Below are 24234 nucleotides of genomic sequence, written 5' to 3'. Positions count from 1 at the left end.
TGCCCACAGTATTACATGGGCATATGAAACTAAAACAGCCAAATAAATGAGACCATATAAATAAAGTCTTATTACAAAAATAAGAAATGTTTTATGACTTACGAGCAATAGAAATGAAGTTGACCAGATAAAAAAAAGTTGGAGCAGTATATATTTGCGTTTATATATTTGCACGTATATAGAATGGAAGGCGATCAGTATGTATCTGCAAAGTAATAAAACATACAAAATGTATACCAATTAGAACAAAATAATCCAGGTGACTAAACTATCTTTTATAATATATTAACAGATATGAGGAAATGGGGAAAAATCAGGTTTAATAATTAGTTTTCAATTTATATTTTTTCCTCGCAAAATAAGATTTATAAGATTTATTAGAAAACTTTTATTTATTCCACACAAAATAATAGTTAATAACAATAAGAATTGAAGAATTTTTGCCCATTTCGTCATAATTATATATAATTATATACTTTTATAACTTATTTTCTGTCCCTCTATTCTAAAAATATATTTAAAATGATTCTCAAATATTTTTTACAAAGAAAGTAAACGTAAGAGAAATATGGCAGAATGGTCAGTATCTTTCAAGTAAATAGCGATAATCTGAATTTTTGTGATTTCATTGCCACGAATAAAGTTGGAAATATTTGTTTTATATAATATGAAATTTTGAATGTTCCAATTAAATTATGTTATTTATTGAGTCATAACACTACCTATTTAATGTTATTCCCACCATGCTTAAAAGAGATACGGCCACATTTCCATAAAATATGACTGGAAATATTTTGCAAAGGGGTTCTCCGAAATTCCATTTCTAAAATAAAAAAGTAAAAATGAGAAATAAATACAACTTAAAAACAAGTAAGGAAGGGCTAAGTTCGGGTGTCACCGAACATTTTATACTCTCGCATGATAAAGTGATAATCGAGATTTCATTATACGTCATTTACATATTTTTCAAATACCGTATTTGTGTAAAGTTTTATTCCGCTATCATCATTGGTTCCTAATGTATATATTATACAGAGAAGGCATCCGATGGAATTCAAAATAGCGTTATATTGGAAGAAGGCGTGGTTGTGAACCGATTTCACCCAAATTTCGTACATGTTATCAGGGTGTTAAGAAAATATTATATACCGAATTTCATTGAAATCGGTCTAGTAGTTCCTGAGATATGGTTTTTGGTCCATAAGTGGGCGAGGCCAAGCCCATTTTCAATTTTTAAAAAAAGCCTGGGTGCAGCTTCCTTCTGTTACTTCTTCCGTAAAATTTAGTGTTTGTGACGTTTTTTGTTAGTCGGTTAACGCACTTTTAGCGATTTTTAACATAACCTTTGTATGGTAGGTCGGCGTGGTTATTATCCGATTTTTGAACTGTATATGGAAATGCCTGAAGGAAAGGACTCTATAGAGTTTGGTTGACATAGCTATAGTAGTTTACGAGATAAGTACAAAAAACTTAGTAGTGGGCGGGGCCACGCCCACTTTTCCAAAAAAATTACGTCCAAGTATGCCCCTCTCTAATGCGATCCTTTGTGCCAAATTTCACTTTAATATCTTTATTTATGGCTTAGTAATGACACTTTATAGGTTTTCGGTTTTTTTGTGGGCGTGGCAGTGGGCCCATCTTCGAACTTAACATTCTTATGGAGCCAAGGAATACGTGTACCAAGTTTCATCATGATATCTCAATTTTTACTCAAGTTACAGCTTGCACGGACGGACAAACAGACATCCGGATTTCAACTCTACTCGTCACCCTGATCACTTTGGTATATATAACCCTATATCTGACTCTTTTAGTTTTAGGACTTACAAACAACCGTTATGTGAACAAAACTATAATACTCTCCTTAGCAACTTTGTTGCGAGAGTATAATTAAGGAAATTATACACTGCCAAGCACTGTATACATTAGTATCCAATAATCAAAACTCACAGTATCTTAGAAATTTTAACGAAAACCAGTTGCGTTACTAGTAAAATTGATGTTACTTACTTCTTCATAAAACCTCACAGCAGTCAATGGCAGGCTGAATAAGCAAAATAATAGGTCAGACACACTGAGCGACAAAATAAATGCTGTGGTGGCATGTACTCTTATCTTGGGACATTTCAATAATGCAATGATGGTAATTAAGTTGCCTGCAAAACAAGAAGACGTGAGTAATATAATGTTATATTATATGAACATATGTACGCATATATGTATGTGTAAATACATATAGTATATTACTACGCTGCTAGCCACGGCTAACCACTTTCCCAATAATTTTAACAAAATTACATATTTTTTATTCAAGTGTTAACACCAACGTACATTTATGGAATATTTCTTTCTTAAACAATTTAGAGTTTCCCAAACAAGCAGAACTTGCCATCTGATTTCTCGATCTATTGAATAAATGCGAATGAGAAAATATCAAAAGAAAAAGTCAATTAAAAGGCAAAGATAAGTCGACAAAATTTCGTGTTATTTTATAAATTTGTTTTCATCAAATTTTTATTTTACTTTTTCTAGCATAACAATCAGCGTTGATGCATTGGATATCTATTTGATTCAGTTATCAATCTCTAATTAATTGATTAAATTTTATTAACTTAGGTATTTTATTTCCATGCGCACAAAGGAAGAAATTGTAATGCATGGCACAGTTTCGTTGTAATACGCAGTCCACCGTTTAAGCGCCAGAAATTTTAATGATTGACGGAATTCCAACAGATACCAGAATGCACTCATTAATAGGGTAAATTCGTATTTTCATTTATTGCGGATTATTTACTCAAAGGTTGTGCAGTTTACATTTTTATTGTTATTTAGAAGAAATGAATTCTTTGCTGGGCCACAAACGGAAACCATACCCCAAACAAATTACACCAGTGTTACAAACTGGTGAAAAGTTTTGAAGGTTAGCTGGCAGGGAATATTTGCAAACATATGGTACGTCTAGATATGCTTTTATGCATACATAAATATATTTATTTTTAATTTAATCTACAGCATAAAATACTTTTCATACAAAATAAATTTAATTAAAAATTACAAAATTTGGTGCATATAAATTAAGAGATCAAATTTAAACCTAAATAGTGCAAAATTAAGAAATTTGAAAGATACAGTGAACTCTTTAAATGCAGGTAGGCGTTACCCGTAAATATAGTTTTTAAGTTTTTCCTATGAAAATTTCGAGTATTTCGTAAATGTTTGATGATAATCTTAATTAGTTAACATTCGGTGTTCCAGACTTGCCGATGCGTCTCTGTTATTTGAAAATTTTTTCAAATTATTGAAATAAATTAAAAGGTCTGGAAAAGAACATATGCGGAAGGTAGAGTAATCGTATATAGGCGTATAAGGTAACACAAACCTTCAATTATTGAGATTTCGTAGATAGAAGATTCAATTGCAAACGTTTGCAAATAAAGAAAATATTTGGCATATACATACATACTTTTCAAACATACAAAGTAGTGGTCTTATAACAAATAATTGCTCAGTTGCCTTTGATTGATAGCGTCTTGTATATTTTAGCATATCGCACTTGTTACGTTAAAGTGTAACAACTCCCACTGTAAAAATTTTTCAGTGATTTGTCTAGTCTTTCGTTAAAAAACCGTTATGACTCTCTCTTTGTTTTCAGAATGACTTCTTTCGACTCAACAGTTTTTCGTCTTTACCGAAAATGCTCAAATTTTTAGTTGTTACACTTTAACGTAACAAGTGCGATATGTATTCTAGCATTAGTAGCCTTATATAATAGTAATAATAGTAACTCAAAAGTATTTATATTCTTTCAAAATTACAAAGATGTTAAAAACTGAATGCGATGTTTTAAATTTTGTTTTTGAATCATCCATTAAGTAGTATGCGTACGAGGGCTGCTATATATATTCTGGCCCAGGGCAACACTAAGTGTTGCCAGGTGCAATCTGACATTTCCATTGGAAAGTTTGACATTTTTAGCATAACATCACTCAGAACGTTTTGTCATTTAATCGTGAATTGTTTTATTTACAGGGAATTAAAAAATTTATCTCGACCAAAAAATGGAATTAACTCGTGAACATTTTCGTGCGATATTTTTCACAACTTTCGTGTTCAATCGTGGCCGACGCTCTCTCAAAGACGAATTACGTGAAGGTCGTCCAAAAACAGCCGTTGTGCCAGAAAACATCGATGCCGTACGTTGACTGATAATGCAAGACCGTCATGTAACATACCTTCAGATAGAGGCATGCCTATGAATTTCTCCCGCCAGCATACATTCGATATTGCATGAACACCTGGCCGTAAAAAAGGTTTGTTCTCGTTGGATCCCGCACAATTTGACAATCGCTCAAAAAAAGGCTCGTGTGGATTGGTGTAGAGAAATGCTGAAAAAATACGATCGCGGTGCTTCAAAAGACGTATATAAGATCGTCACAGGTGACGAATCATGGATCTATGCGTATGAGCCCGAAACAAAACAGCAATCGACAAAAAAAAAAAAAAATAAATAAAAAAAAAAAAAAAAAAAAAAAAAAAAAAAAAAAAAAAAAAAAAATAAAAAAAAAAAAATAAAAAAAAAAAAAAATAAAATAAAAATAAAAAAAACATTTTCGTTGATAAATATGCATATTTACATAATTAGGCCAGAAATATATATAGCAACCTACGTATCAAGATACTTGTCGATATGTTGTGGTGTAATTTGTAATGGCTTCCAATTTCGGGTTTTTGTGCCTTTATTTACTGTTCTCTCCGTTCGCAACTGTGTAAAAAAGATTCTCTCTTTATGTATTTAGACGTCGTATTTCTAATAACTAATAAGTTTCCATTTCATTCATATTGAGCAACTTGCCTTAAGGGGGTATTCTTGTCTAGGATTTTGAAAAAATCGATTTTTTTGCATATCTTGATTTTTCAAAATTCGACTTATTTTCGGAGATACAGCCAATTTTGTGACGTGGCGTCCGTGTTCACTAGAATTGCCTCCTAACCTTTAAACGCGTTTTTCTCAAAACAGACTTTTTGGGAACGATACCCACGATTTCTCAGAGTCTTCTTTATATATATTCTTTATTAGCTTGTCTATGGTTGGAACTAGCCCCATCCTCAAATTTTTATTTTTATTATTTTTAAAAAATTCGAAGTAAAGCAGAAAAAGTGATCAAAAAAAACTTTTTTTCAGGCCATTTTGTGAAAAAAATTTTTTCCCACTTTTCCGTAGTTCCGGCCATTGCGACATTATTCTAGATTAATAATCTTTTTTTTTTGGTTTCAGATAACTAGGAGGGTTGAAATCATGGTATGGTCACGTGGAAATTTTTAGAGACCCCCCCACTTCGTCAGCTCATAATTTTTGAAATTTTTTACTTTTTTTAGGTTTTTAATTTTTTCTGTACTCTTCTAAAATTAACAAATAACTAATAAAAAAATGGATAGTAAAAATATTAATTGCCTTTTTTTACGACACTTTAAAAATTACCTGAAATTCATGCTTCTAGACCCGAATACCCCCTTAATACGATACATCTAGAAATAAATTAGAGGAATATCATTTTAAAGATCCTCTATCACGTTTCCGATGCTGTATATATGGTGAAAATAGCCCACCCGCGCACGTTCTGTGCTAGTTATCTAAAATCTCAAATTTAATTTGGTGTTTTGTGTTACATTCTCCCAAAAATTAAAACAACAATAAATATTTTAAAATTATCATTAAATAGTTAAAAACCTTGATAAATGCATAATTTTACACAGGAAACCCAACAAATTCTAAAAACTGCATTGAAATTGTTTCGAATTATGGGATAAGGACTTTTATGTAAAAATGTATGTTGTACAACTTGTAAATGAATTGTGAATGACCTTAAACCTTATACCATAAACAATAAAGGCAATTATTTTTTTATAAATCTGTATCTCTCGTTGCATAGATATAGTTGGGTTACGTTATATTCTGTTAAGATTTCGTACTTAAAAATTTATTTTTTTTTATACGCCATATGTTATAGTTTTTCTTCTAGTTCGACCGTCATGTAATTACTTTTTCGATTGGCCATTGCACAAAAACCCGTTTGGAACCATTTAAACAAGGCTCGGTACAAGCACAGGTTCGCTTTATGGGTGTCGCACTAGTTAATAAAAAAACACGTAAGCAACCGAACATTTTATACTCTTGCAACTGAGCCAGAGGATCGAAATCCAAACAATTTTATATATACATATCTATATATACATAAATCCTATACTGACAGACACATAGGGTTTGTTAGAAAAACGAAAATCATTATATGTATGTATGTATTATATGGAATTTGAGGTAGTATCGACCCGATTTTATTAATTTTTCCAATGCCACATATTATTAACGAGTAACATACTAAAAAGCCAATCATATAGGACAAAGTAAGCCGGATGTTCGAAAATTATGATATTTGTTATATAGGAGATGGGTCAAGTTTCCCGCTCAAAATTATCTATTTAAGACACAAAGACACACTGTTATGCGTAAAACATTTCTCTCTGCGTAAAACTTTGCTCTCTCATTTTCATTGAGATAACTCACATATTTGTCGATATATGATTATATATTAAGTGTATAGGGGCTAAGATAAGTATTGCCCCGATTCCATCCATTTTTGACATACAGACATACCATTGTCAGAGACAGATTATCCTTGATTTTTAATTATATATCTCACACCTTGATCAATATTTTTGATCAAAAGTCAACTATAGGTACTGGGGTCGAACTAATCGGTATCTAGGGGCTTGACCCATTTTATTTGGATTTGAAAAATTTTTGGTCCTAAGATGGCATGGATAAGAAAGTGGAATTTGAAATTGTGTTATGTGGGAAGTAGGCGTGGTTCTACTCGGATTTCGCCCGTTTTCGCCCTGTGACATTGTAATATGAAAATAATACCACATACCAAATCGGTTAGACGGGTCCCAACAAACACAAGGAAGGTTCGACGTCGAGAAGCTGCAATCACAACAGACAGCCGAACGATTTTCTACTCGGCTTGCACTCCTGCTCTCTGAGAGCACTAGTCAACAACTCGGTATAAGGGAACTGTGGGACGGCATTTCAAATTCCTTACGTACAGCTGCAACCGAAACCATTGGTTTTCGGAAAGAGCAAAAGAACAGCTGGTACGACGAGGAGTGCCGTGTCGCAACGGAGAGAAAACAGGCTGCCTACCTCGCAACGTTACGATCGACCACTACACGTGTGGGATGGGATAGATACCGAGAGTTGAAGAGGGAAGCGAGACGCATTTGCAGACAGAAGAAGAAAGAGGCCGAAATGCGTAGTACGAAGAGCTTGATAAGCTGGCCGACAGGGGTAATGCTCGAAAATTCTACGAAAAAATGCGGCGGCTTACAAAAGGTTTCAAGACCGGAGCATACTCTTGTAGAACCCCCAAAGGTGATCTAGTTACTGATGCCCAGAGCATAGTTAAATTATGGAGGGAACACTTCTCCAGCCTGCTGAATGGCAGTGAACGCACAACACCAGGAGAAGGAGAACCCGATTCCCAATCGATGACGATGGAGCAGACGTTCCATTACCCGACCATGAAGAAGTTCGAATAGCAATTGCCCGCCTCAAGAACAACAAAGCGGCAGGGGCCGACGGACTACCGGCCGAGCTATTCAAACACGGCGGCGAAGAACTAATAGGGAGCATGCATCAGCTTCTTTGTAAAATATGGTCGGACGAGAGCATGCCCAACGATTGGAATTTAAGTGTGCTATGCCCAATCCATAAAAAAGGAGACCCCACAATCTGCGCCAACTACCGTGGGATTAGCCTCCTCAACATCGCATATAAGGTTCTATCGAGCGTATTGTGTGAAAGATTAAAGCCCACCGTCAACAAACTGATTGGACCTTATCAGTGTGGCTTCAGACCTGGAAAATCAACAACCGACCAGATATTCACCATGCGCCAAATCTTGGAAAAGACCCGTGAAAGGAGAATCGACACACACCACCTCTTCGTCGATTTCAAAGCTGCTTTCGACAGCACGAAAAGAAGCTGCCTTTATGCCGCGATGTCTGAATTTGGTATCCCCGCAAAACTAATACGGCTGTGTAAACTGACGTTGAACAACACGAAAAGCTCCGTCAGGATCGGGAAGGACCTCTCCGAGCCGTTCGATACCAAACGAGGTTTCAGACAAGGCGACTCCCTATCGTGCGACTTCTTCAACCTGCTCCTGGAGAAAATAGTTCGAGCTGCAGAAGTGTACAGAGTGTACAGCTGCTGGCGTATGCCGACGATATTGATATCATCGGCCTCAACACCCGCGCCGTTAGTTCTGCTTTCTCTAGGCTGGACAAGGAAGCACAGAAAATGGGTCTGGTAGTGAACGAGGGCAAAACGAAATATCTCTGTCATCAAACAAACAGTCGTCGCACTCGCGACTTGGCTCTCACGTCACTGTTGACAGTCATAACTTTGAAGTTATAGATAATTTCGTCTATTTAGGAACCAGCATTAACACCACTAATAATGTCAGCCTGGAAATTCAACGCAGGATTGCTCTTGCCAACAGGTGCTACTTCGGACTGAGTAGGCAATTGAAAAGTAAAGTCCTCTCTCGACGAACAAAAACCAAACTCTATAAGTCGCTCATAATTCCCGTCCTGCTATATGGTGCAGAGGCTTGGGCGATGACAGCAACCGATGAGTCGACGTTACGAGTTTTCGAGAGAAAAATTCTGCGAAAGATTTATGGTCCTTTGCGCATTGGCCACGGCGAATATCGCATCCGATGGAACGATGAGCTGTACGAGATATATGACGACATTGACATAGTTCAGCGAATTAAAAGACAGCGGCTACGCTGGCTAGGTCATGTTGTCCGGATGGATGAAAACACTTCAGCTCTGAAAGTATTCGACGCAGTACCCGCCGGGGGAAGCAGAGGAAGAGGAAGACCTCCACTCCGTTGGAAGGACCAAGTGGAGAAGGACCTGGCTTCGCTTGGAATATCCAATTGGCGCCACGCAGCGAAAAGAAGAAACGACTGGCGCGCTGTTGTTAACTCGGCTATAATCGCGTAAGCGGTGTCTACGCCAATTAAGAAGAAGAAGAACTCTCGAGACCTATTAGCACTCTTACCGCATTTTTCCGCCTGTGCCAGGACGAAGATTTTGCTCGTACGATGTTCTGGTGATGGTATGTAGAAAAACGTGGAATGCGTCACGAAAATAATGGAAACATCGCGTGCAGGGCGCACTTGTCGACGGTTGGTCAGGTGTGAAAACCTCAGATGCGCTTGGTAGAATTATGCCGTACATGTGTACGGTTACTGCTGACTAAAATCCGAGGTCTACAAATTTTCAAGCGTTCCAAGTCGTAGATGTGCAGGAAAAGAACAATTTCTGAGAAGTATGTGAGGCGATGGGGTTGCTGGAATACGACGGTCATTGAAACAAAACGATGGGAGAGCTCTTTGTGACTATGATAAACACCTGCGGACTATCCAAACACCGGCAATTATGGGACAAGTTTAAAAAATCTTTGACAAAAGACATTGCTCGCTGATACCAAGGGTCCTAGTCAAAGATGACATAATTTTTAACGAAGCGTTGAAAGTTATTTTGCATAAAATGTTTGCGATATGTGCGCGATTTCAGTATGCCTGCCCCACAAAGAAGGGTCTTTTTTCTTGGATGCAACGAGGGACACCGGCAAAACTTTCTGAACTTGATCTCTGGTTGCCGCGTCCTCCGTAATAGCCGCAATCTTGCTTAGTGATGACAGAACCGTAAACTCAGTATTCAAGCTCTCGCTGAACCTTGCCAGTGAAGAAACGCCCAGTTGCAACATCATCAAAAGTGGTGGTAGCGGTGCTCTATTGCAGTGGTGCAAACTGATCGTGTGTGATGAATACACAATGTCGTAAGCGAGCGATTGAAGCACTAGATCGCAGCTTGCAAAATATTAAATGTAATCCAATCTTGATGAGTAGAGTAGTCGTCTGGTGACTGGTGGATGATTTCCGGCAGACGATGCCGATTATCAAGCGAGGTTTCACAGTAGAAGAGATAAACGCAAGTCTCAAGCCTTCGCCGTTGTAAGCTAAGGTAGGGCGGTTACTGAATTCTAGCATAAGAGTCCAGCTCTTCAATGATTAGGAGTCTGAACTCTTCGCACAACCGCTTCTCGAGGTCGGCGAAGGTCGCATGCCAACGAATACTAACGGCTAAATTAGCCTATTTAGCAATTTTGTTTGCTCGGAAGATAACCTTATTAATGAAGTATGCTCGAGTTTACAAAAAAACCTGGCTAACGAGGGGTGGATGTGCGAAAGAGCTACCATGGCGCCCAAAAACAAATTGGTAGAAAAGATTAATAAAGGAGTAGTTGAGCAAGTTCTAGGTCAGTTGCGGACAACTCAACAGTTACGGTGATGGCAATTGACGACGCTGCTATATACCATGCAGCTCTTAAATTCCCTCGACAGGGTTGATCTCATCTCTCAACTCTCAAATTCTCATTTTTGTAAATTGATCTTTCCGATATACAAATTTAAATTGTTTTTCTAAAAATGTGAATGTCATTATTTTTACAGTTAATACACTCAGTCCTTTTTTTACGCGATTATTGGTTCTGCCACTAATCGCGTAAAAAAAAAATCGCGTAAAAATGGTTAGTTTTCCAATATTAACTGACGAATTGGTTCCGAATATAAAAAATATCGCGTATAACAAAATTTACGAGCAAAAAAATATTCAAAAACAATACAATAAGTTTCAAATTTCAGACTTATGATTTATTCATTCATAACAAAATAAAAAATACAAAACAAAAACCATATATAAAAGAGAACAAAATAGAAAATAGGTAGATTTATTGAAAACACCGTTGAATGCTGTTTAATCACTGTCATTATCCGTAGTGGAAATTATTCTTAGCCGCTTATTTTGATGGCCGGCACTGATATCACTAGAATTTGTACCAGAATCAATAGTAAGAACTATGGATTGATGTTCTGATTGACTTAGCATCTCCGACTGAATTTGCACCATAAATTCAGTTAATTTTGTTTGAATGCTTCTTTTTGGACCCAATAAATTCCGATGTAGTTCTTTATATCTTAACATGCAGAGACACAATTCTTTTTGAAATTTTCCAATTCTGCTGCAAGCTTAAGACCTTATAATAGTTAGGCCTTTAGTCTTTTAACGAAATTCCCGAAACTGTATACCCATACACTCACACACGCATACCAATATCCACACACTATTAGGGTGCGCCGACATATTCAAAAATGATTACGCTTATATGTAAACAAGCAAAAAACGAAAAAAGCAAATCGCGTTAAAGTGAAAAATTCGCGTAAAAAAAGAAATTTGCGCTGCAAAAATAACCGCGTTAAAGTGAAATAGCGTAAAAAGAGATCGCGTAAAAAAAGGACTGAGTGTACACAACATTTTCCCTAATAAACCGCGGCTAATCTTGCGGAACAAATTGAAATCGCATGACAAAATAAGATGTTTTCTCTTAAACCATTTAGAGAAATCCCAATCATTCATATGAACCGTACAATATTTTAGTAATAACACGTTTCAGGATCATAACATGACGTTTTAATAATTATATTATTGGACTGAATATAATCTAAGATCATACGTTTTATTATAATATATATATTGTTATTATCAGCGCTTCATTACACTCGACATTTTGTATATAGTACTGTATCACATTTATACGTATTTGTGCTGCTGTCTTTTTGAACAGTAAACAAAATGGCTCCAAAAAATTTGCTAAATTTTTTCAAATTCACAATGTTGCTTATAAAAAATCCGTTGTTTATATACCCTTGCCGTATACATATACATATGTATATTCGCACATAAATATGTTTTGATTTACTTTTGTGCTCTGGCACTATTGGTTTTAAATATTTGTAAACATTTATGGGTTACTTTTTAACAAATGTTCCGTTAATTTTAAATATATACAGTTGTTAGTTAAATATTTATAAGCACTTATTGGCTACTTTCCTTACCAAATGTTCCGATGATTGCAAATATACTTGCGCAAATTGCAGCGAATAAGGTGGCAGCATGCGGATATATAATATTTTCTCCCATCCTGAAAATTTTAAGCAAACAAAAAATTTAATAAACCTTATTTGAAATGCATAATTATTTTGAATACTAATTAAATACATCAATTAACTTGAATACATAAATTCAGCAATGTTGACAGAACTCAAATACAGAATTCCCAAATATGCATAAACTCGGTAACAGGATTTTCTTATTCACCTAATTTCCAGGGAAATTAGTTTTCAATAAAAAGAATATCAAGCTTAATGTCAGTTCTATAATAAATTTGACTACCAAGCAGCAAATAAAACAAATTAAAGTATGCAGCAGAATATTTTTTTTATTAAATTCATGGTTTGATTTCACACATTTTCGGTAGTAAACTGCAATACGAATATGAGGTTTATCAGGCCCACTAAAAAAACATTATAGTAAATTAAAATTTATGACGTAGAATGTTATATTCTTTCCATTATACATAGATGTGGCAATGAGCTGAATTTGTCCTCTGCAATTTTTAAACAAGTTATGGCTTGGACGGTCGGACAGGATGTACAGAGATTCGGAAATAAATTCTTTCGGCATTCTGACCATTTTAATATATGTAACCACCTTGTATCTTGTTTAGTTTTAGTTGTTACAAACAAAACTATTATACTACGTTCAAAATGTTGCATAGTTAATATTTTAATATGCATTAATGTACATACATGCATATGAAATATTGTTATATATTCAATTTATCTTACCTTAAATGCTCCCGCAGGTTAAAATTTCGAAATATGTGACATTATCGATATCATATTTTATCTTTTTTTATTGTAAAATTTTAACAACATTCAGAAAATTATTATTCAATGTTTTCATCTGTCAAACTCAACTTATCACCTTAAATATGAACAATCTTATGCAAAATGTGTCTGAGTTATATTAAATATTTCATTTCAACAACAGCAGCAAATGTATTCGAGTATTGTTATACTAATAATAAATTATATATAACGGATGCAATAACACTTAACCATAACACAAAAGTCAGTATGCATACAGGGGTGTACCTATAAAAAGTATTTTTTAGAGCAAAAGTTGTACATATAAAAAACCAACTTTCATTAAAAAGACTGGAAAAGTTATTTATTCCAAATTCAGTATTTTTAGATGAATGCGAAAAAATTTAAAAAGTATAGTATAGTAGATTTATTTTGTTATTTTTAAATTCTATTCATTAAAAATTCTAAACATCAAAGCTGCTCTAATCTAAAGCAATATTTTCTGTATATTTCAGAACAGGCACAATTTTTTTAAAGCGTAAGAACGTATTATATGTAGTACTAGAAATTTGGAAAAATCCAAATAAAATGTTTCTATTCTTACACTAATGTTGACTCAGGTAATTTATATAATTTGTAGTAAAGGGCCACAATATGAGTTTTCTAACTTATTTTTAAACAAAAAATGCATTTTGATCGATTTTAACGCATTTTATCCCTTCAAATTATTTTTTTTACCCGTCAATGTAAGCGCGTTCTTTAAGCGGATATTTAATTAAAAATTAAATTTGTTCGTAAGCACACAAAACATGCATACATACATACATATGTAGGAACAAAACATAGTAGATTATATAATTGAGAGTAGGGTGAAACATTGCATATTACACAACTGGATTAAAAAGAATGAAGCGAGAGCTTTGTTTGTATTTTGTGAGGCTGTTTAAACTACATAACAGAAATCAAAATTCGTTGTTAAAGCATTACAATTAATTAAATATAAATAGAAAATTTAAATTGACGGGTAAAGAAATAATCTGAAGCGATAAAATACGTTAAAATTGATCAACGTGGTTACGAGAGCTAATTGCTAAGGCAATTTTAAGCCATCAAAAACTATGAGCTACTCTTTAGGATAACATAAAGATCTGTGGCAGAAAAATAAAAGATGTTTATGTAGCATTTACATATATGACGTGAAGTGACATATGGAATATTCTGTTCAACAGACAATAATCAGGATTGTTTGAAACTTTATGTAATGTTTAACTGTCTATAAAAGCAACAAGCAATTTAAATTTTAACATTAGTTTTAATAACAGAAGTAAATATTTTAAGTTTTCTTGTCTACATTGTGGGAAACACGAATTACAGGGGCTCTATTCTGTAACCCGATTCGAAAAAAAATTTACACGAATTCGGATTTTTTATATTCTATAACTCGATTTTCGCATTTTCAAGCCAATTTTCGAATAAATTATTCGTTAGCTTTTGAGTTGTAGGAAGCAAAACCGAAAATTGTACGTATTTATTCTGGCACTGGGTGGTACAACTTTCGCATAATTATAAAGTAGATCCGAATTTCGAATAGAATACAGTTCCGAATCGAGATACAGAATAGGGCCCCAGAACAAAACAGAATCGATGACAACTTGCAGATCCATTTAGACACCGGAATTTGTACATAGTTTCTAGAATGTTCGCCGTGGCGATCAACTACCGCTACCGTAGTGGCAGCAGACATACTTATGTACATAAGTACGTAGTTCTAATGAGAGTGTTGCCGAACAAAGAGTATAAAAAAGTTATAAGTAAGAAGTTGTAAACTCGGATAATGAGTACATACATACCATACATAATTTTGACACTTCTTATGACTGCGTTGTATCCAGTGAGGGAAACATGGGGAGGTTTCCATTTTGAAAGCTAAACCTAGCTGAATAATGTAATACCATAGGTGAGTTTTACATTTAATGTATCGAACTTCCGTTTGGATTTATCCGAAACGTAATTAAAGGTTTAAAATTTTTTTTTGCATTTTTTTTTTACTTTTTTTTTAAACTACGAGTTAACCGCGATTTTTTTGAACTAAAATCACGCTTTTTTACTTCCAAGTGCTGCAAAAAATAGAAAAAAACCTTGACACCTGTGTACCTGTTAACATCTATCTTCGTATCAGGGGCAAGGCTTAGGTTGTCATATTTGTGTTTTTCGCAGCAAAGGCTATCCACATCGAAGTCGTTTCTATACCAGTGTGACACTTTCAAAAATAGTCGATAGTTTATATTTCCAAAAATATCCTATGAAATCGGCAAGGACGTATCTTGAATAGTTTTTGGATGGTAGCGTTCTATATACCGCTCGCAGGTATAATCATATACATATGAGTGAAACTTTAAACGAGAAATTAACCGATCGACTTCAAATTAAACCTGAGTATTGTTGAATACATTTACTATACAATGACCCACGATCTTTTTGATTGGTTTAAAATTGTCAATTTGGCATTAAAAAACGACAATTTTTTACCTAAAAAAAACGAAATTTTTTTTCAAAATTACGCCATTTTGTTAATTTTTGATATTTTTCAAAGATCCTATGTCATTGTATAGGAAATACCTTTAAGATTGCTTCTCTTCAATTATTTGTGTCTCAATCATAATATAGTTCATAATATTTAAAACCTCCTTAACAACCATAGATATCGAGGGATGCGCCAGCTCAGCTTTTTTGATAACTACCGCTCGGTAGGAAATCGAGAGTTTTTGATATCGTTACTTTATCTCATTTAGTAATATACAAAATGTCTTGTTACTTGAATAAAAATAACTTATGAATCTGCTGGAGGATAAAGTCATGCGTAGAAGTTCACGCAAGTGAGGAAAGTTCTCTGATTGCCATTCACTTGAAATATAGGGCATGCACCGGGAATGTCCGGTCCTTTTAATTGGGAAGATGCCGCTGGCCAGCTGGTTGATGTTCTCGTTAGAGTGAATGCTGCCTTCACCGCCGTTCAAGAAGTGGGCGAGTAGGCATTTAATACACTGACCATATAAAGGAGTGCAAATTCGGTGTGGGATTCGTGACAGAAGGGAGACTCTGTCGCCGAGCACTGTCATCCACCCCGGTGAATAAACGTCTAACCAGAATCCGCATCAAAGCGAAGTTCTTCAACATATCTTAATTTGCGGCCACGGCCCGATGGAAGAGAAGGACGATGTGACCACATAACTTCTATTAGCGCTTGGAGCGCACTTATGACAGCTGCCACCTCCACGATGTCAAAATCGTTCTTGGCGACTTTAACGCCAGGGTGGGCAAAGAACGTATCTTTGGGACTAAGGTCGGTAAATTCAGCCTCCACAATGAAACATTCCGAAATGAGATGAGGCTGATCGATTACGTCGAGGCCTGAAATATGGGTATCTGTAGACAAGATTCCAGCATAGAAAAATTCACCAAGCTACTTGGCTGTCTCTCATCGAAAAGCCACCAATCAGATCGACACGTCTCCAGTGTATTAGACGTGCGTACGCTCCAGGGTCCTAATATTGATTCGGACCACTATCTTGTTGCAGTCAAGATACGCATCCACCTCTGTGCAGCAAAAAAAGCACGCCAACAAGCACAAGGAAGTTTCGACGTCGAGAAGCTGCAATCACAACAGACAGCCAAACGATTGTCTACTCGACTTGCACTCCTGCTCGCTGAGACCGGAGCATACTCTGGTAGAACTCATAGAGGTAATCTAGTGACTGATGTCCAGAGAATACTAAAATTATGGAGGAAGCACTTCTCCAGCCTGTTAAATGGCAGTGAAAGTATAACGTCAGGAGACAGGCCCAATCGATGACGATGGACCAGACGTTGCATTGCCCGACCATGAAGAAGTTCGAAACGCAATTACCCGCCTGAAGAACAAGAAAGCGGCGGGGGCCGATGGATTGCCGACCGAGCTATTCAAACACAGCGGCGAAGAACTGATAAGGAGCATACATCAGCTTCTTTATAAAATGTGGTCGGACGAAAGCATGCCTAACGATTGGAATTTAAGTGTGCTCTGTAGAATCCACAAAGATGGAGACCCCACAATCTGCTCAACTAACGTGGGATAAGCCCTCTTCCATCGCATATAAGGTTTTATCGAGCGTATTGTGTGAAAGATTAAAGCCCACCGTCAACAAACTGATTGGACCTTATCAGTGTGGATTTAGACCTGAAAAATCAACAACCGACCAGATATTCACCATGCGCCAAATTTGGGGAAGACCCGTTAAAAGAGAATCGACACACACCACGTCTTCGCCGATTTTAAAGCTGCTTTTGACAGCACGAAAATGTTGCCCTTATGTTGCTATGTCTGAATTTGGTATCTCCGCAAAACTAATACGGCTGTGCAAACTGACGTTGATCAATGCCAAAAGATCCGTCTGGATATAGGATTACATCTCCGGACCGTTCGATACCAAACGAGGTTTTAGACAAGACGACTCCATTCCGTGCGACTGCTTCAATACCCAGAAGCATGACTATACCCCATTGTGAGCTGGATGAAAGACCCCACTTTTTATGACGATCACAGCAAACTAAGGTCTATGATTTAAGAGCATGCATCAACAATGTCCGATTCCTAATATGGAGCGCTTATGAGGATTGTCCCCGCCACTATGTAAAAATTGTGCTTGGCAATTTTAATGGCAGGGCGCCCCCATGGCGAAACCTCACCAAATATGTTGAGGTTGATTGACTTCGCAGGGGCCCGAAATATGGGGCACAAGAAAATTCATTAAACTACTGGGCTGTCTTCGGATCGAAAAGTTCAAAACCAGAACAATCACGTCATGATAATTGGACAACATGTCTCCTGTGTCCTTGACGTACATAAGCTCCGAGGACGTAACAACGACTCGGACCACTATCTTTTTGTAGCGAAGATACGCGCCTGTGAACACAAGGAAAGTTCGACGTCGAGATGCTGCAATCACAACAGACAGCCGAAAGATTTCTACTCGTCTTATACTCCTGCACTCTGAGAGAGCACTCATCATATACTCGGTATAAGCGAACTGTGGGATGGCATTTCAAGATTCTTACGTACAGCTTCAAACGAAACCATTTTTTTTCGGAGAAAAGAAAAAGGAACAGCTGATACGATGAGGAGTCTCGTGACGCAGTGGAGAAAAACCAGACAACCTACCTTGCGCCGTTACAATGGACCACAAGAAGTGCGGAATGGGATAGATATCGGGAGTTAAGGAGGGAAACGAGACACATTTACAGACAAAAAAAAAGACAGGCCAAAATGCGTGCTTGACAAGCTAGCCGACAGGAATGATGCTGGAAAAATTTTCGAAAATATGCGGCGACTAACAGGTTTTAAAACCGGAGCATACTCTAGTAGAACACCCGGAGGTGGGCATCGGCCCAGAGCATACTACAATTAAACAGGGAACACTTTTCCAGCCTGCTGAACCGCAGTGAAAGTGTAACATCTGGAGATGGCGAACCCGATTCCCCAATTGATGACGATGGAATAGATGTTCCAATACGTCGAGATTCGTATAGCAATTACCTGCCTGATTTATATCGCATATGAGATCTTATCGAGCGTTGTGTGTAAAATACTAAAGCCCAACGTCAACAAACTGATTGGACCTTATCTGTGTGGCTTTAGACCTGGAAAAACTACTATCAACCAGATTTTCACCATGCACCATATCATCGACAAATGACTGATTTACTGTTCAATAATTGAACTATTTAAAGTGCGTGTTTCTTTGATTTATAATGAATTTTACACACATATTTTTAACTTTTATACAACTATCATTTCACCTATTCGGTTATACACATTTGTTTTGTATTAAATACTTGTAGGGCATCACATAAAATAACTTTTATTCCTTATTTAATTTCATTTAAATCCATTTATTCATACTATACAATAAGAAAATGGTTGCAAGCAAGTAAAAAATAAGTGTTACCATATTTTGTAAACGTATAAAAAAATATTAAAAAAATAAAAATTATACCGTCAAAACAAAATTCATTAAAAAACATATTTCAGAATTTCCTTTATCTTGGTAAATCCCGATGTTGGGACGGCCAGATTCCTATTTTCTTTTTTAAGCACAAAACGGAGTTCAAAGCGATAGAACTGGAAACGCCTAGTTTTTAGTCCAAACCGGGACTTTTTTGAAGCGCGGACGAAGAGCGCCAATGCAGAAAGGAATTACATGCAAAAAACTAATAATGCGTTATTTATTTCCTGCCAATCGCGTATTTGGTTCTTCTGCAAAATATGTACATAGATAAGGTAAAACCTTTTATTTCGAAACGAATAAATGTTAGTTGATACAAAAGTTAAAAATATAAATGTAAATCTCATTAAAAAACGGAGAAATACACATTTTATATATTTGACTTTTTTGAATTTCAAGGAGTCAGTAGGGTAAACTGGCCTTTTTTTTTGAAATTTTTTTTTACAAATTTTTATTCTAAAATAGAACTTTTTTCACATACATACATATCATGAGGAATATCGTGGAGTGTATAAACAATTTTTTTCGGAATTTTTGATGACGTCTGTCGGAAAAATGGCAGGGTGAAGGAGATGCGTTTTTTCACTGGCGGACACGATTTCTCATGTTTGGATCATCAGAAACAAAAAACCCAATTTATTCTTAAAAAGTACGTGAATGGTTATCGTCCCTACTAGAATCATAACAAAATGTTGATTCATAAAAAAGTAATTAACATTTAAATAATAATATAAATTTTGTCATAACATTGTCAATAAATTATAAAAAAATATAGGGACGATAGCCAGGCGTTTTGGGAACATTAAAAAAAAAAGTTAAGCTAATCGGTTGAGTAGTTCGACCGGAGTCATGTCCGCCAGTTTAAAAAAGTGTGTTTTGAAAAAAAAAACGCGTTTAAAGTTTGAGGTACTGAAAAAGCATATAAAGATGTGCACTCCGAACGCTCCGAACGTCGAACGGTATTATTATTTTTGGGCCTTTTTCGAAACCTTCCAATGGTAAAGTGGGTTTCTAGATTAATTCTAAGGGTATAACTGGACAGAAAATGCAAAAACAAAAACAAAAAAAATGAAAAAAGATTGCCCTGCTGACCCCTTAAATGCAAATATCTCAAAAGCCATCGGTCAGTGTCAACCACCTACATATACATATATGTATTTTTTATAGTCCGGAGGACCTCCTCTATCCGTACTTACACATTTTAACGCTGAAAACGGGGGATATTATTTTAAAATTTACGCCCAAACTCTATAAGTCCCTTATCATTCCCGTCTTGCTATATGGTCCGCAGTTGATGGAACGATGGTTTTCGATTCAGTACTCGCCAGTGGAAGCAGAGGAAGAGAAATACCTTCACTCCGTTGGAGAGATCAGGTGGGGAAGGACCTGCCTGCACTTGATATCTCGAATTGGCGCCAAATAGCGAAAAGAAGAAACGACTAACGCGATGTTGTTAACTCGGCTATAACCGTGTAAACGGTGTCTGCGCCAATAAAAAAGAAAAATAAGAACTTTTTGTAGAAATTTCGCGTTTTATTTGTAAACCCACTTTTAAATGTATTTAATATTCACTGAAATTAGTTAAACAATGAGTTTTTTTGTTATTTGTTTTATTACTGTTAGATTTTATATCTTTTTGTGATGAACTCCGCTGACCGATCCAACTCCAGGATTTATCATGATAACGAAAATTCTGAATAGATTTTACATTACTCGTCACACGATATTGAATTTTGCATCGACGGTATTATCATTCTTTTTTCTTATTTCTATTTCATTACAAAATTTGGTAATTAGTGTTACCAATATTTTGTTTGTTTGCAACCATTTTCTTATTGTATGAATATATGGATTCCAACTAAAGTTTAATATGGAATTAAAGTTATTTTTACACTATTTAATATAAAATAAATGATTAGAAACGAATTACTGAAGTATTAGTGGATATAAAAGTTTAAAATATAAGTGATAAGTTCATCAAAAGTTGGATAATCATTCCTTTTAATTAGTTGAATTTTTGTACTTTAAATGCAGCGACAGCTTTTTACATTTTTTCTTAACCTGGAGAATCTCTTCTATCCATAGATCCCTATTTTAACCCCGAAGTCGGGGATGCTATTCTAAATCCCAGCCGACTCAATAAAATGTAAAATTTGTTTTACGTTCCAACTTAACAAGGAGAAAAATTTTAACTTTTGGCACACGACCTAAGATGCATACAAAAAATAAGTATTAAACTAATTGACCTGGTCTTAAAACGCTAATTTAACAACCCGATTTTCCCGTTAATTCAAAATATGATTTGTATGTTACATACCTAATTTCACGTTACACTATAGTAGTTTGAAAGTCACATAATTTTTTAATTTTAGATTAAGATCAGTCAATCTGTATTTAAAATTTAAGACGTAAACAAAGACTTAAACAAAGCTCAATTATTGATGAGCAAAGAGCGATAAGATATACACTATTTATCGAAAGATCATAACCATAATCGATCAAAAACTCCTTTCCATTACTTATTTTCATTCACATTTCTCCCCATTTTAGTTCCGCCAGTATGGGGTCGTCACATACACACTCTATATAAATTCAATTTATAATAAATTACGCTCAAATATGCGTTCCCTATTAAAAAATTGCAATACCGGAGCAAATTTCTAAACAATATTTACAGCTCTATTTTCGTGGCCTCACAAAAAACACCACCCTCACTATTGCGTGGTTTTTGTGAGTTGTGAGGTTTTCCGTCTGCTGAGGTGATTTCGAAAGCACAACTGCTCACAATAACCTCACAAATTTGAGTTGTCTGAAGGCAAACCTCACAATGCAAAAGCGGTTGTCTTTCGTTTGTTAATTTCAATAGGGCTCTTGCAAAACCCTTGCACGGTGCAAGAATTGCAGATTTTTCCACCTAATGCAACGACACAACAACAAACACACGCAGAAAAAAATTTACAAGGGCTGTAAAATATGTCAGACCAAAACCCATGTTTATTTGCGTGCAATGTAACGCAAAAATATAATTGCAACCCTGTTTTAGCTGTTATTTTACTTGAATACATATTTTGACGTTAAATTGTTGGGGAAAGTAAATTTTAAATAGATTTTATAATTTTTATTTAAACTATAACGATTTGTTACAGTTTTTTTGTTAAGAATGAATGCAGAAGGTGCGCCAATTCAAAATAGCAATGCACAATAGTCATTTACAATAAATTAACCAAATCAGCCGTTAATATATCACTAGATAGATAGATAGATTATTAATGAGGTAATGCACCGCGACCTAGGGTCTATTGTGCCCTCTCCTATATCCCATATTTTCCCCAAGTTCCAGCAGCCTGAATAGTTCCAGGAGTTTGCTGGGCGCTACTGAGGTGATGTGATCCCTGCTAATGTATATGGAACCCAGGGCCTTAAACCTTCTTCTGCAGATCGCTGTACAATCCAGAATTAGGTGTGCTGGTGTTTCCTGTTCCAGGTCGCAGAACCGGCAGGAGACTATGCCCATGTTGGACAAGTGCTTCCTGAGTTTGCAGTGCCCTGTGTAGATCGCGACGAGGAGACGGATTTTGTCACGGGGAGGTTAAACAGTTCTTTGAACCTGGAGAGTTTTTACCCCCCTAGAAGCAGCTTGGCATGGCGCATACCTGCTGGCGGGTCAGTTCGTCGGCCGTCTCATTTCTTTCTATTCCTTTATGCCTTGGCACCCAGATTAGGGGTACTCGGTTGCGCAAAGATAGGCGGCTTAGCCTTTCTATGCATTCTTCTACTAAAAGCGATTCATATGCTGAGATCGCTTCTAGTGCCGCTTGACTATCGCTGAGAATGGCGATGCGCTGGTTGCGATAGCCTGAGAAATACTTGGGAAGCATCCCATTGGTATGGACAGCTTAGTACGCGGTCCCGCAATACCTGCCCCAATACCTTCTGGTGTTTTTGAGCTGTCAGTGTACCACTGGATGGTACTGTCTTCCAGCATGGAATCACTCCACTCCGTCTTGCTGCCCAGAGTAACTCTGAAATTCTTTTTGAAATGTATCCTCTTCGTGGTGCCGTCCATTGGGAGAGGGCTAGCGGTGGACATTAGCTTCCCTCTGCTGACATTAGCAGCATGGTATGTTTTGCTACTTGTTTGATCACCTGATGCAGCGGTGTGAGCTCCAGTATGACTTCCAGTGCCACCGCGGGGCATGTGCGCATTGTCCCTGAAGCACAGACACAGGCAAGCCTTTGCAGCTTTGATAGTCTCCGGGCCACCGAAGACTGCGCTGCCTTGGCGGCCTAAACAACCGCTCCATAGGTGACAATAGACCTTACAATCATGGCAGCCACAGCCATCTCATGATGCTTTTTGCTTTGGACAGCTAAGTCCAAATGCCTACTCCACCCGTAAGGATGGCAAACGCATCCCCAATGCAATTGCGGCCGGAGGCGTCTGTTTAATCAGGGATACGGTGGTTTTTGCCATGTTGATGTTTAACCATCTTGGACAGCGTTAAGTTCAAGAACTTGTGGTGATCTTTTTCCCTCACCTAATAGGGCTTCTATCTATCTGGGAAGGCGCAAACAAACACACGCCATTATCCAAAATCTTGCAACTCAGACGTGAGTTGGTACAGAGCAGTGTTAGTGGATCTACCCGCTCCGTACGCGTGCTGTCTGGCATGTAGGGGTGCGATCTTCAACGCTTCCGTTCTGATGTGGTTATCTATTACTTTCTCCATCCCCTTTTGCATGAAGGATGTGAGACTTATAGGCCGGTATGATCTCTCTCTCTCCTCCCTACCTTGGAGATGAAGATTGCTTTTGCGATTCGCCATGTGACCGATGCTGGAGTTAGGTCAGCCTGAACCGTCTCCGGAAAGTGCGCTTGTAGGAGTGTTTCTGCCCTCTCTTCTGCGCTAGTCGTATAGATCCCGTCCTGTCTTTTTATGGATAATACCGTTTCCGTCTTATCTCTCAACAACGCCTTGCGCATCCGAGCTGCCTTTGGGGTCGAGGAGACGCTGTCACAGAATTTCTGAAAACTTAAATACTCCTCCCAGTTGCCCGTGCCCTTGGCTTTATTGAACAGCCAACGCACCATTTGCCTAAGTACCGAGAGTTTGTTAGACCACCAGGACATTCTGTGGCCGTCTCCCCTGGAAAGTAGGTGGATGCAACGACGAAGTCTGAACCTTCCTTGGCCAACACCTGCACCACCACCCGATCCTGCGTTAGAAACTCTGAAATACAGAAAAAGTCTAAATCGGTTCTAACAACTACACAAGAATAGGGTCTCTCGCTAGAGAGATCCCAAATTACCTTGTTATTTCTCGAATTGAGGCCTCTTACCTATCCTCTGT

The 24234-nt window shown here is 36.8% G+C and overlaps 1 protein-coding gene across 5 annotated transcripts in view; it reads right to left on the bottom strand.

Moving 5' to 3' along the window:
- Positions 1-21335, bottom strand: part of LOC126760720 (protein trapped in endoderm-1) — a 28068-nt gene extending 6733 nt beyond the window's left edge. The window contains exons 1-6 of one of the 5 annotated variants that reach the window (XM_050476572.1): positions 12822-12835; positions 12030-12115; positions 2332-2405; positions 2011-2156; positions 723-823; positions 103-205 (exon numbers count right to left, since the gene is read on the bottom strand). In XM_050476572.1, the coding sequence (XP_050332529.1) occupies positions 103-205; positions 723-823; positions 2011-2156; positions 2332-2392 (411 nt within the window). In that variant the 5' untranslated portion in view covers positions 2393-2405; positions 12030-12115; positions 12822-12835. Of the gene's footprint in view, positions 1-102; positions 206-722; positions 824-2010; positions 2157-2331; positions 2406-12029; positions 12116-12821; positions 13034-21200 lie in introns of those variants that run through there. The other 4 variants (XM_050476570.1, XM_050476571.1, XM_050476573.1 and 1 more) reach the window with 4 other exon arrangements.
- Positions 21336-24234: the final 2899 nt, after the last annotated feature.

This window comes from Bactrocera neohumeralis, chromosome 5 (genome assembly GCF_024586455.1).
Source record: "Bactrocera neohumeralis isolate Rockhampton chromosome 5, APGP_CSIRO_Bneo_wtdbg2-racon-allhic-juicebox.fasta_v2, whole genome shotgun sequence".
NCBI lineage: Eukaryota > Metazoa > Arthropoda > Insecta > Diptera > Tephritidae > Bactrocera > Bactrocera neohumeralis.
This window is presented reverse-complemented; position numbering and strand designations above follow the sequence as displayed.